This window comes from Thermobia domestica, chromosome 11 (genome assembly GCF_964235325.1).
Source record: "Thermobia domestica chromosome 11, izTheDome1.hap1.1, whole genome shotgun sequence".
In the NCBI taxonomy this organism is placed as follows: domain Eukaryota; kingdom Metazoa; phylum Arthropoda; class Insecta; order Zygentoma; family Lepismatidae; genus Thermobia; species Thermobia domestica.
The window spans coordinates 190,040,546-190,055,184 of record NC_137464.1 but is presented as its reverse complement, the minus strand read 5'-3'; the positions used below and the strand labels follow the sequence as shown (position 1 = coordinate 190,055,184).

Sequence of the window (14,639 nt, the reverse complement as noted above, 5' to 3'; positions counted from 1 at the left end):
ACGAATTTCTTAAAATATTCAAGAGATGGCAGTAGTAGTGTCGTAGAACATGTTTTATATATTAAATACTAGTATAATTCAGAAAGAAACTAATGAAAATTATTATATAGTATTAAGAATTTTCACAAATGTATTGTCTATAAATTTTAGTTACATGAAAAAACCTAATTTCATATACAAATTATTTTCACTATTATCTACAATCTCAGTCAAATTTAAATTAGTGAGAGCTTGTGCTATCTGTCGATGAAATTGTGAAATATTCGAGGTTGAGGAACCTTCGTCAGCAAGTTATCAGCAGGGAATGACAAATGAAATAAGTTTGATTACACATTTTGCCACTAGATGGTAGTCATCGTAAGGTTCCTGCGTGAGAAAAAAATAAAAGAATCATCTGCGAAGTCTGCGATGTGGAGGATATGCGTAACGTTCTATCCGTCCGTTCGATTATAGTGTTTAAATGTCTACTGACCAAACGAAATGTTTTAAACAAGCGGAAAGTGTCATTTCGGTTTTGTTAATATGAGTTGGTTCATGTGGGTTTTTGTGAAATGTTTCAGCTGATTGTGAGGTGTTTGTGTTTCGCAAATCACTATCGTGTTCTGTTGTGTAGATGATATATCCATTTCCGATCTCGATTGTGTTGTCATGAGTTCATTTTTGAGGTATTTTTAAATCTAAACAGATTATGGAAACTATATGGCGCTTCTTTGGAATCGGCTTCGTTATTAGTATTGAGTTGCAGCTTTGCAGTACATTTCCCGTCGATTTGGATATAGGTAAGTGTCCAGTGGAATTAGTATTGAATATTTTGAAGCCTTTCTAATTGTACGAATATCAATAAACTATTCTAGAAGTTAGAAGCATTCGTTACTTTAATTTGTATGAAAGTTATCAACAAATTTTGTAATAGGACTATAAGATTTGGATATAGTATACGAGAGTGCCTCATCATTTAGCGAGGACTCACGAAGTGCAGTCTTTTAAGGATTATTCATTGAGAATATAGGAACTTGAAAATGAGGTAAAAATGCGACTTTCATTTAATTACTGAGCAATATAAAATAAAATGTACGCGGTTTGCGTTGCGTTTCGTTGTGTTTTATGGTATGCGAAGAATAATAATGTGCCCTTGTACGTAGTGTATGAGTATATGTGGGGGATTTGAAACACATATCGCATGTCACGTGCACGTGGATGCTTCTTACTACTTCTAAATGTAATAAAATCATTTTTATACGTAGTGCAACAGTAGGAAGTATCCACGCGCACAGATCATGAGGCACTGTTGTATACTATTACCTAAGATTTTATTATTTTATTTCCGGTCCATATTATTGCACACACTGATTAACAAAAAGACCTGTCAATCCATAATCAAGTAGCGTTTTGCTCCGACCAAAAAGTATTGTTGTTAAGCTATAGACATTGCAATAATTTATGTCCTGTTCTAATAATATTCTGCTGTACGAAAAAGCTTTGCAAAATAAAATGCTACTTCTCAGTTTATAGGGCAATATATGTATAGTCGTCGACAAAAGAAAATAGCACGTTTTCTGTACAAACTAGATTATTATTAAGAATTCTGCCTGTTGGTAAGTCCTTGCATTAATGAGGTTTTAACCTGCTCTTTTGACTTCCAATATTTTCTAGTTTTTCAAATCATCGATCAGTTTTGTTCTTCCTCCTCTTCGCTTTCCTTCCATCTTTCCTTCTGTGATGTTATCAAAAAGGCGATTTCTTCTCAAGCTAAATCCAATAGGCTTTCTTACGAAATATGTTAGCTAAAAGGGCCCTCTTCTCTCTTACTGTTTTAAAACTTCGTAATTTCCAAGTCTGAACCTACATAATGTCCAATACTCCATATATAGCACCTACAATGTTATTTTTCTTTTGTCGCAGCCTGTATAGCAAATTTTCGAATACCCTAACATTTCAGTAGCAGGGTGCGAAATCCTGGGTAGCGTTGAGTGAAAGCCCATCACTTAATACTTTTGGAATAAATTTCCCCACTATTAAGTTACTTTCAAGGGAAGAGTGAATAAAGTGATACTGTTGTTAGAAGTTTTAAAATAGGCCTATATTACAATAATTTATATTTACTGTAAGGAGTTGTTGAGTGAATCAAGATATAACGTATTGAACAGATTGTAACCTTTCTAAATTGTTCTGTACCCAAAAAAGACGTGCTATTTTCCATTATTATCACCTCTTCACATTTGTCTATTGTTTACCACCCTCTATGACATATATTAGCGGTATTTCTAATTCCATATAATTTAATTATTATAGGCCTAGGTGATCAAGTATGTGAATTATCTATGTCAGAGCATTCCAGTGCCAAGTAAGTTTTTTTTTTAATATTTTTTTTAATACTCCTCCCATCTTACACGTTTCGCCTGTGAAGATTTTGTTACCAGCCCAGTGAAATAAATGTTTTTTCCAATCCCGGAATCTGGAAAGTAAATTCGGAATTTTCGGAAAAATTATAGAAATTTATGTATACTGATAGTCGTCATAAAAAAAAAAAAAAATAATAATAATTTTACAGTTAAAGTAGGTGTATTAAATTTCTCTGGTGAAGTAATTTTTCACGGTGTATCAAACCAGTATTTCATGTTTGAAAATGTAATCTTGCAAGTGTCAAACCATTACAATGGCTTTGGTCTACTAGGATTAAAACAAAATGAATGCATATCAAAGACGACTGTGTAATATAATGATTTCCACTGGCGGAGCATTGCTGCACGATGTAGGAAAAAATATGGCATTACTCGAGCAGACGGCTCTACCAAATTTTCACACATTTATTGCATTTTCCGGTTTCTTTTTGCAGAGCATGCTCTAAATGAGGAGCTAATTCATAAACCACGAACCAACTTGTTGGTGGTCACTAAAAGCACGAATGCTATCTAACCGAGTCAGGGCAGGAGCGCAGCAGGGGGGCCCGAGCGGAGCGAGGTAAAGCGTCCGCAGGGAGCAGGTGCGTCAGCGACGGGGAAGCATACGCATAAACAAGGATAATGGAAAAATACATAAAATAACCGCAGTAATTTTCACCTTCAAAAGCACTTAAATAATCGTAATAACTCTTACTTTCAATATGACTTCACTGGTTTCCCGGGTACAAATGGCCCGCTGCGAGGAGAAATTAGCCTGTTTTGAACTTTTACTTCTTTTTCCACACTTCGCATACTTGATTTTACGTTTTAACATACCATAACGCTGCAAAAACTTTATAATATGATGCTCTTTATCACACAATTCTTTGTAATAAAATCGTATGTTTGCATTATATCCATCGCAAATGTCTATTGCTAACACGAACAGAACATTCCCGTAGTTTTCCACCTTTTTCGCATTCTTGTATTCTTCCGCTTTAGTAAATAGTTACACTTAGAATACGTTCACTCCCATTCAAAATGTATTTCAATATGATTTCTAATGACAAATTACTTATATTCACACTATACTTCTTTTATGAAAAGTGTTTGACATCGTATTTTACCTATAAATTTTGATTTTGGTAGAGCCGTCTGCTCGAGTGAACCCAAAGATGTTTTATGCTTACTAGTATTACTGCGAGTAAAATCATTACAAATGCTGTAATCTGTTATTTTATGTTACATCAAGTGTTCTGTGCACTATCGCATTTGTGCATACTTTCCGTTGCTGACGCACTTGCTTCCTGCGGGCACGAGCCCCTGTGTTGCGCTATTGCCATGACTCGGTTGTATAGCATTCTCGCTTTTAGTGACTACGTGGCACAAGTTGCTTTATGCTTTTTCCACACTTGTTTTTATGGCATTCATTCGAACGCACCCATAAATGCAAGCTAAAAAATATTCTAGGACAATGGGAGCAAATTTCGTGGTGAAATAAATGCTTATAGTACAATAGCACGTGGTCATTTTCAGTGCATGTCAGTTTGCACGCATACTATCAATCTGTATGCAATTGCTTGGGCATGCGCCAGGGTAGCATCAGTCCAGAACGCCTTAGATGGCAAATCACGTGCAGATGGTATTGGTCCACCATGAGCGTAACGTTACGCATCCATGAATCTAGTTTGCATTTTAGAAGAAACTACCGCTTTGATAGTGCCATGTTAAAAGTTTTGCGACGAGGTTTAGTGAACCCGTCAAGCTGACATGAGTTTTACTGAACCTAACCGTATCAAGTTTGTCGTCTGTGGAAAAAAATGCATAACTGATTATGGGGTGATACGTAAATTATAAGCAATTTATCTACTTTATGCAGGCTTCCCAGAGTGATTTATCGTCTTCAGAACTATAATCAATCCTTCTCTCTAGTCTCTAGTTCGTGTGCCTTTCGTGCTTGATTCCCAGTATGGGTTAAGTTCCGACAAACCCAGCCGCTACAAACCAGTGTACTTAGGTAATTGAACGAAACCTGACCTAGCATTCAAAAGTTATGATTGCCATATTGAAAAGATGGTGGATTTTAATAGAATGAAATGCCCCCTCGAAGGGGCATTAACAAGAATTGAACGTATTACCGTGGTTCGTATTCGATCGTAAATTGTAGGTCTCTTGCAGCCTCAGTGCTGAAAAAGGATGCTATTGTACAACAACGGACAAACTGCAGCTCAGTTTCACTGTTTCAGTTCGTTGAACTTACCGATTCTGTTTTGAGAAATGACCCTTATTTGATTTTGTTTTTACCTAAATATGGTAATCGAAAATTCGTATTCAAATGTTAGGAGAGAAAGAATTGATAGGTTTTGGAAAGTGAGATTGTGACCAAACTTGTTACTATTCTTGTATATTTGTTTAATTTCCCTCAAGTTTATTATTAGAGTTTGTGGTGGACAACATCGTCTCATTGGATTTTCTCGGTGTTCTCTCACGTTTTCATTCCACCTATTATTTCGTGATTGTCTGTCTCCTTTAGGTTAAAGGACATAACGTGGGACGTAAAACTAGGAATTCCATTTATAAAATCATTGAAGGCAGTTCAAGTGTTATTGATTGAAATGTTTTATGTTGAGTAGAAATTGCAAAGTGCAGTATTTTACATAATGTACATTTTGTTAACACTGTAATACTGTTACTGTTATAATCGTGGCAGGTACTATAGATTTGCTGAGGTTTGTGACAGGTAAAAACCTCCAACTTTCTCTCGCATATGATCTGATTTTACCTACAGTTGTTTGAACTTGGGTTCCTTTGTACTAAGTGTATTTTGCAGTTGCATACGCAGAATTTCGTCAAGGGCCAGGACGGTTCAAGCTTCAAAGTTCTTACTATTTCAGAGGTTTGTTTACATATCTTAATATGGCAACTGATTATTTTTGTATAATATCTTGCTCAAGGCATATTAAACCCTGGAAACCTCTCTTGCCTATGCCACTGGTACAAAAATAACTTCTTTCGATGCGTTTTATTCAAGTTAATACAGTCTGTAAAAAAGAAATAACTTAATCACTTGCTTCTTTGGTATATTTTATAATTTCTGAATTGAAATGTAATTTTTAAGTTTTACGCCCCGCAATTATGCCGGCTAGGCTAAAGGAGACGGTGATAATGGAAAATGAATGAAATGGTGGAATGAAGAAGGTGGAGAACCCCGAGAAAACCCCCAGACACGGTGTTTATTTTCTGAATTATTCCTACATCATGTAACCTCAGAATAACGCATTATCCTATCATCTATAGCCGGGGAAGATTTTTGAAGGGAGTTCAGTTTTTTGGAAATACGTGTCGAAAAAACATACTGTTGCTCTGCATATATTAACTACTCAGTACTATAGTGTATTTACTATAGTTAATAAGTATATGTGCGTAAATTTTATATGATGCATTATATGCACGCGTACATCAAAGTGTGAGTATTCGCCACTGCGATTGTGTGTTGGTCGTTTGCTTCACTTCTCAAAACTAAGCTGCTTTAAAATGGTACCGGTACAATGCACAGTTTATAGAGTTATCACTGTTTTAGTTTGAAGTCGTTCCTTGAGTAAAACTTGGAATGAATTTCGTGATAACTGTAATTCACTTTGCTGAAACGGTTTGATTGAAGCTCAACAACTTGGTGATGCAAGATAAGACCGTTGATTGTTCATATTTTGAGTTGTTGCCCCATAATTTTTGGTGAACAAGTTTAGTGCATCTTTTTTGAGCATTTTGCCAACAATTTATTTATTTATTCGATTCCCGGCGGGAGCTCATGTGGTTCGGATTCCACGTTAATCAGTAGGTCCACGTCTCATATAGCCTCGCTGCTGAAAGGGACGCTAAACTAAAATCAACTCAACTCAGCTCAATTTATTTATTTACTTATTTGGAGGAAGGGACCTATTTCACAATATTAGAAAGCACTTTGAGCAAAAGGGCCTTAGTTCAACGTGTTGTTGGATAACATTATGTTTGTGGATTTTACTCTGTTTATTCCCGCTATCTCTTTTCTAATTTTTCGTTTGCGTAAAAACCACGAACATTGAGTTAACTTTTAGATTTGATTTTTCCATTTAGTCGGTGTGGCGTACTGTCTTTTGTTCCAGTGTGACGTTTGTATGCATTATTGTGTCAAAAATGCAGAAGTAAAGAACTTGTTGGAGCATTATGAAAATATTATTATTTGTATCGTGGTGGAAAATCCCACATTGTTGTATTTTTATGTTGTATATTTGTAGAATTATTGATTAAATTGATCGCATTGGATCGAAGGAGTAATTGCGTTTTTTTCCTTTGTAAGTTAATTCGTTAATGCATTGGATAATAAAACTTCGCCAGTAAATTTATTTATATTTATTTCCTTGTGCTATATGAGTCATAAAGGAATCCCGTCAGAATAAAATAAGAGAAAGCAGCAAGTATCCTCATGTATGTTAGTACTTTGTGGTTTCTTGAAACTCGATAGACCAGAATGTTACGTTGCTTTGTGTGTATTATTGAGTATGGTAAAAGGTCGAGTCCGTCACTAACGCGGAATGCGAGGCAAGTGGGGAAGCCTCAATCGTTGACTGGTTGCTACAGAAACCAATTTGCCTGAATGACCTTGTGACGTCAGCGTGCCTGTGTTTCTTTTAGTGGCTGGGGGAAACCATTAGCTGGATGCATTGCCAACAGTGTAATATGTAAATGAAATTTTTTAAATCAACGACTCAGTGATTTAATACGGTTTTACAGGATATACATGATGCAATAAGGCTGCCGATATAGGATTGTAATAACGCCATGACACGTACAATCGAGTATGGAACATTATTCAGAAACAGAATAAAGGGATGATAAGGAATTTAAGGTTTGAATTAATAAGATTTACCACTTATTTTTGTTATGTGGACTAATGGAAAATAGAAATACAAATGAATTATATATTGTAGCTAGATAACGGAAGCCGGGGCGCTTCATTAGATATTGTCTCTCAGGGGTCGGGGATTTCACAGTATACGATAGTAGTTTCCTTTCAGTTTCTTTTCTATGAACACGTATGCGTGGACTTCCCATCTGTCTTTTCTCTCAATTTGTTTTATTTCCTTTTTGGCTCTGTTTTCATACATTTATGTTGCGGCTGTAAGCAGTTGAATACTTTTCAGAATCACTGTAAGTCAACACAGACCTCTCTTTTACATAGGGTTTCCAACTTCCTCATATTTAACACGTTTTTAAAACTTTCTCTAGATCTGATTCATCTGGAAGCTCATATCGTTCGTATTTTAAAAGTAAGGCAGCAACAGCAGCAGCATTTAAATCTATGACCTTTAATTTCGCTTGAAACAAGAATATGTAGATTATGGAAGGGAAGATCGCAAAATTAAGACAGAGCTGCCAAAGATGTAAATAAACTCAACTTTAAATAAGAACCGCTGTACTTTTCAGTCATTTTATAGCTATAATGTTTGATGAGATATTTAAATGTAAGCATATTGTGTTAATTTATAATAAGGTCATAACAAAGTGACATTTGTCAGTTTCCCTTATTTTAACAAAAATAACTTGGCAATTCTAGTTGATCGCTATATTGAAACTTCTTAATTTTACTCAACTTAAAAAGGCATGAAACAATAAGAAAAAATGTAATTTACAATAACAATTACTAGATAAGCTTCAGTAAATAATTTACATAAAATCCAGGGGCCTTATGCAGAGCCGTTCTGACATGTGATTAGGGTGGCCAGATGTCCTGCTTTTGGCCTGACAATCCAGCTTTTGGAGGTCCTGTCCCGTGTCCGGCTTAGTAGTCGAGCCGGACGCCCATTTGTCCTGCTTTTCAGTTGTCTCATTATGAATGTTTAATTTTCCATTATTTTAATGGCTCGATGGCTCCAGTCTCTGTTCTTTTGATGATTTTATTAGTTCTGTTGAGGTTTGTAATATTGAATCCATTGACATGGATGGACTATACGAAATTCCAATGTGTTTCAAGAAGTAAGAGCCTCAGATAAGTTCAAGACCTGTACAACTGTTGAAGAAAGGTATTTAAAACTTTTCGAACATGCGAAAACGTCAAACAAAAAATGTTTTGAGAATTTAAACAGGGTGTCTATCGGTCATATTACGAAAAAGTTACGAATGTTACGAAAAAGTCACGAAATCAGAAAACGGTCATGAAAGTAAAGAAATTTGGCTTTTAGGTCACGATTTTCTTTTATCTGTACAAATGTAAGTACAGATTGGAAAATTTTGTTCTATAAAACGTCAAAATTCACCACCATTAATGTCTATGGTCGACTTTACTTACTTACTTACTGGTCGGCACTACAGCCCTTGAAGGGCCTTGGCCTCCCTAACCACTCTTCTCCATTCTTCTCGATTCTCTGCCTTTCTTCTCTAGCCTCTAATTCCTAATTTCTTTACATTCTCTTCTATGTCGTCTATCCATCTTTTTCTGTGCCTGCCTCTTCTTTTTCGACCGTCTGGTTTCCCTACAAGCACTTTCTTAGCAGTTCTCCTTTCCTGCATGCGCTGTACATTTCCTGCCCATCTTAGTCTTCCTTGTTTGATTCATGCAATTATATTTGGTTGGTCGTATAGTTCTTGCAATTCTAAATTCGTTCTAATGCGCCATGCGTTATTCTCCCTTATTGGTCTATATATTTTTCTCAGGATTTTTCTTTCCCATCTCGCTAGCCATTCCTCCTCTCTCGTGTTTATTACCTAACTTTCCGAACCATACATAACTATTGGTTTTAGTATGGTATTGTACAGGCTTAACTTTGTTTTTCTGCTGACGTTTCTAGATTTGAATACATTCTGTAATGCACAGTAGCACTTATTTCCGTTTCGTATTCTTTCCTGTATCTCCTCTGCTGTTTTATTGTCTTCGGTGATTGTCGTGCCCAGGTACCTAAACTTTCTTGTTCGTTCTATTGTATGGTCATCCATATTTAAATCTCCTTCCTGATTGGTTCTTTTGGAATCCTCGAGTTTCATATATATTTTTTTTTGTTTGCATTTATTTCTAGACCTATTTCCCTTGCTTTATTTTTCATTACTTTGTAATTCTCTTCTAGTGTGTGTGTGTTCCGTGCTAGGATTGCTATATCGTCTGCATATGCTAGAATTTGAGCCGTTCTATTTAAAATGGTTCCTCCTGGGTTAATAGGGAGCTGTCGTATTACTTTTTCCAGCGCTATGTTAAAAAGTATTGTTGAAATTACATCGCCTTGTCTTAATCCCCTCTTAACTTCAAATTCTTCAGTCAAGTCTTGTTCTATTCTTACTTTACATTTTGTAGATTTTAAGGTCATTTTGGTTAGACTGACTAGTTTCTTTGGGATTCCAAATTCTTCCATTATTTCGAATATCTTATTTCTGTACAGACTGTCATATGCTTGCTTAAAATGTACATACATCTGGTACAATGGCTTGTCATACTCGTAGAATTTCTCTAGTATTTGACGTAATGTAAATATTTGGTCAGTTGTTGATCGTTGGTTTCTGAATCCTGCCTGATAATCTCCTATTATGTTTTCACCCCAGTGTTCTTGTCTTATATTTAGGATCAATATTAACAGACGAAAATCATATTCACGAAGAAATTAAATGTCGACTAAAAGCAGGGAATTCGTGTTACTATTCGGTTCAAAATCTCTTGTCGTCGCGAATTCTGTCGAGGAATTTGAAGCTTAAAATATATAAAACGATAATCATGCCTGTTGTTCTGTATGGTTGCGAAACATGGTCGCTTACTCTGAGGGAACAACATAGACTGAAAGTATTTGAGAACAGGATCCTGAGAAGAATATTCGGACCCAAGAGGAACGAGAATGGGGAATGGCGAAAGCTTCATAACGAGGAACTACATACTTTATACGGATTACCCAACATTGTTAGGGTCGTCAAGTCTAGGAGGCTTAGGTGGGCAGGTCATGTAGCTAGAATAGAAGAAAGTAGAAACGCTTTCAAGGTCTTGACTGGTAGACCCATAGGAAAACGACCATTAGGAAGACCTAGGCGCAGATGGGAGGATAATATTAAGATGGATCTCGCAGAGATAGGAATACGAAGTAGAAACTGGATCCAATTAGCTAAGGATAGAAGTCAGTGGAGAGCTTTTGTGAACGCGGCACTGAACCTCCGGGTTCCATAGGTCATAAAGTTAGTTAGTTAGTTAGTTCTTGTCTTGTCGCCAGTATCTTGCTGAATACTTTATATGCTACATTTAATAACGTTATTCCTCTATAATTTCCACAGTCTGCCTTATCTCCTTTCTTATGTATGGGGTGTATTATCCCCATATACCACCCCTCAGGCATTTTCTCTTTTTCCCACACCGCCGTTATTAATTCATGCAATGTTCTTGCGACGACTTCCCCACCTCCCTTCAGTAGTTCTGCTTCTGTTCCATCTTATCCCGGTGCTTTGTTATTTTTTAACCTTAGTATTTCTTTTTGTACCTCTTCCAGTGATGGGGGTATGTCTTCTTCTAAGTTTTCCTGAGGCTCTTTTTCTTTACTTATTTCTCCCTTTTCTTTCAGTTCTTCCCTTTCTTCATTTAACAGTTCACCGAAGTATTCTTTCCACCTGTCTAATGCCTTCTTCTTGTCTCCTATTAGGTTACCTCGCTTATCTTTGTAGAACACTGCTCTTGGCTGGAATCCTTTCTTTATTTCCCTTCTTCTTGCATAAAAGTTTCTGATTTCCTTTCTCGTTCATTTTCTCTAACTCTCCTATCCTTTTCTTCTCATATTCTCTCTTCTTCCTTCTACATAGTTTGTTTGCTATTGTTCTTTTCTTCGTGTATTCGTTAACTGTTTGCCTTGTCCGCCTCTGTATCATTCTATTTCTGGCTTCGTTTCTTTCTTTAATCGCTGCTTCACATTCTTCATCAAACCATTCCGCTCTCTTCTCCCGTTTCTTCTTTCCTAAGGTTTCTTCAGCTACGTTGTTGATGCTGCATTTCAGCAAGTTCCATTTTATATCTAAGCTACAGTGAAACCTCTGAATAACGGACACCAATGGGACATGAATTTTTGTCCGCTATTGAGAGGTGTCCGTTACACAGAGGTTACAGAAATTTAATTTCTCACAATGGTAATTGTGTGCAGTATTATACAGTAAATGCATTATGTATGAGCGTAGATACGTAAAATTCAATATGAGAATATTCTATTTAGTACGCATTTGAATTACTCGGAGGGTTGAAGGAGAGATATAATCCTGTTAAATATTATTATTACTGGGGAATGTGTTAATATATTCGTTCTTTGGATGAAAAGGCAAATTATTGGAAGTGCATATGTTTATTGACCCAGTCCCAATCACAAAGAATATCGTCTTAGTGAAAGTGAAAAGAAAGCCTGGAAAACCCCAAAGCCAGACTTGTTCCAGTGTCATAACTAAAAGAAAAATGTTACTTTTCCAAAAAGGTTTCCAAAAAGGAAACATTGCTCGTTGAAAATGTTATTGTAAAACAAACATTATTTTGTTATATAAGAAACTGTCGGGAAAGATACAAGTCCCAGATGAAAAAGGGCTAAATTTGTTAGGAAAGGGAAGATCTTTCGCGTAGAATTCTTGGCCTTACGACTGACCTGCTGAGTGTTATTACTTAGTGAAGGTTTTCTAGGATTTCCATCAGAAAGCAGTTTATTTCGGGCATAAACAAAGAAGAATTTTAAGTTCAGCTTGAGGCTGTTCTGTTTGATGGTTTACCAGGTCTAGACTCATGATAGATACACTTGTGGGGAAAAGACTTTTCTGTCTCCTGTAATATATCGCAGAACCGAGAATGATTCCTGTCCGTTATGAAGAGGTTATTGAAACGTTTGGGGGGAGGAAGGACTGTCCGCGTCCGTATCTGAGAGTGTCCGTTAAAGGGAGGGTTTTGTTCCATAAAAGAATACATAAATTTGCCGGGACAAAAAACTCTGTCCGTATTATAGGGGTGTCCGTTATCGAGAGGTGTCCGTTAAAGGAGGTTTCACTGTACTTTCTTTCCACTTTTCCCTTTCTGTATTTAGCCGTTCCTCTAACTTTCTGTTATATTTATCCAGCAATCCTTTATCTTTCATTCCTTGTATGTTGTGTCTTTCCCGCCTTTCTCCTTTTATGCTTTTCATTATATCTATTTTTTGTCTATATGTAGCCCTGACTAGGAAGTGATCCGTATCCCATCTGCTCTCTACAGCTGCTTACTTTCATTATGTCTGTTGCATGTCGTTTATCTATTATGATGTGGTTTATTTGTCTCTTTGTGTTTCCATCCGGTAAAGTCCATGTTTCTTTATGTATATCTTTCCTGGGTTGCCAAGTGCTTTTTGCGATCACATTCTTCTCACTGGCAAAATCTATTAATCTCTGTCCATTATCATTGCTGTTTTCATGTAGACTTTCCTTTCCTATCGTGCTTCTGTAAATCTCTTCTTTACCTACTTGCGCATTTAGGTCTCCTAGTATTATTTTAATATCATGTCTTTGAACTTTGGCTATTTCTTCTTCTAATTACGTATAGAATTCTTCTTTTTCGTCCGTACTTGCTTTTTCTGTTGGCGCGTACACACTGAATATTGTCATATTGAAAAATTTTCCTCTTATTCTTAGACTACAAATTCTGTCGTTGATTGGTGAGAATTTAATGACTTGTGGTTGAAGTGACTTTTGTAACAGAAACCCTGTGCCTTTGGTGTTCGTGTTTCCTCCACTGTACATCAGTATATGATTCCCGGTCCTAATTATTCCACTTTCTTGCCAGCGTACTTCCTGTAATGCAGTTATGTTCACTCTGTATTTATCCAGCTCTTCTCTTATTACTTTTAGTTTTCCGGGTTTGTTTAAGGATCTAATGTTCCATGTGGCTAGTATTATATCCTTTTTCCTTCTCATTATCCTTTTTCTCTTCCTCAGCCGTTCCAATTCCGAGGCTGGGTTAGGGTATCCGCAACAATATATATATATATATATATATATATTTTTTTTTTTTTTTACGAGGTAAGGTTGTTAGCCTTACGCTCAACCCCCAGCCTGGAGAACCAGGATTTTCTGTCAGGGTTTTCTCCCTTAGCCATATTGTCCGCGACTGCTTATTCGTCAGGTCATTCCTGCTTATTTCGCAGCTAACCCCCATATCTGAGGGCCTTTCCACTATCCGCAACCCGTGGACACGCCCGTTCGCATCCGGCATGCGTGGACCTTTTTGGTCCCGGGATGGTCGACTTTAGACGCTATCAAATCGCAAGCAAACCACGCTTCTATCGCATGGATGGAAATTCTGCCTAATTCGCACCCAGATTTGCTCTTGAGAGTGTTACGAACTTTATGGTTTGGTAGAGAAAACGTCGTAAATAAGTTACGAAATTTCATTTTGGAATTTTAGTAGACACCCTGTTGAAGAAAGTAGGTTCATATATTCTTTCCATACAAAGTAGTAATGCTTACTGCGAACGAGTATTGTCATTGATGAATGCTGTCCTCAACTGATTCTTGGAGAACAAGGGTCTAATGAAAGCCGCTCGAGGAGCAGAGAAATATCAATGAGGTAAGAATTTTAACATATGAATGTAGTTATTTTTAAATATAGCTTTCCCAGCTTGCCTGAGCCAAAGACGCCTAAACGCAATTAATGAATTAAATTATCATATATGGGAAAGATTTACAGATTCATAAAGTCCGGCTTTTTAATCATTGCCTTTTGGCCACCATACATGTGATTAGTGTCATACTAAAGAGTTCGACTAACATATTTCCTGCAGTATCAGGCCTTTAGTATGACGCTAATCATACGTCAAAACGACTCTGCATAAGGCGGTAGGTGTTCTTAAATTGTTCCCGAAGCGGATGGTCGATTCCATAAATCTGGGTGGAATTGGATAATTTTTTCGGCAGTGTGCTTGTAAAAAACATCGGGAGAAGTTATTTCGGAGGTGCTATTTTTTTCTCCTGCAATATCTGCCACCAGATATGTCATAGGTTCATCGTCTGTATTAGTGTAGAGAGCACAACCGTACAAAGTTATATGTAAGTGCGTTTTTTTAAAAATATATATATTTCAAATTGAAATAGGAAGAAAACAAAAAAGACATACTTTGCAATACTTCGCTGGACGTATAAGTACTTACTCGGTTCTAGTAAAAGTAAATAAATGAACTGATCGCATCCTTTCCATGTCGTCACAATGTTGCTGATTTAGAATAAAATAAGTAAAGACATTTCGTGTGATTTAAGAAAATAATT

At 36.5% G+C, this 14,639-nt stretch overlaps 1 protein-coding gene across 4 annotated transcripts in view; it reads left to right on the top strand.

Moving 5' to 3' along the window:
• Positions 1 to 270: 270 nt before the first annotated feature.
• Positions 271 to 14,639, top strand: part of LOC145664613 (uncharacterized) — a 280,282-nt gene continuing 265,913 nt past the window's right edge. For 2 of the 4 annotated variants that reach the window (XM_081731431.1, XM_081731428.1), the window contains exon 1: positions 271 to 779. In XM_081731431.1, coding sequence (XP_081587557.1) covers positions 689 to 779 — 91 coding nt within the window. In that variant the 5' untranslated portion in view covers positions 271 to 688. The remainder of the gene's footprint in view (positions 780 to 14,639) is intronic. The other 2 variants (XM_081731430.1, XM_081731429.1) reach the window with 1 other exon arrangement.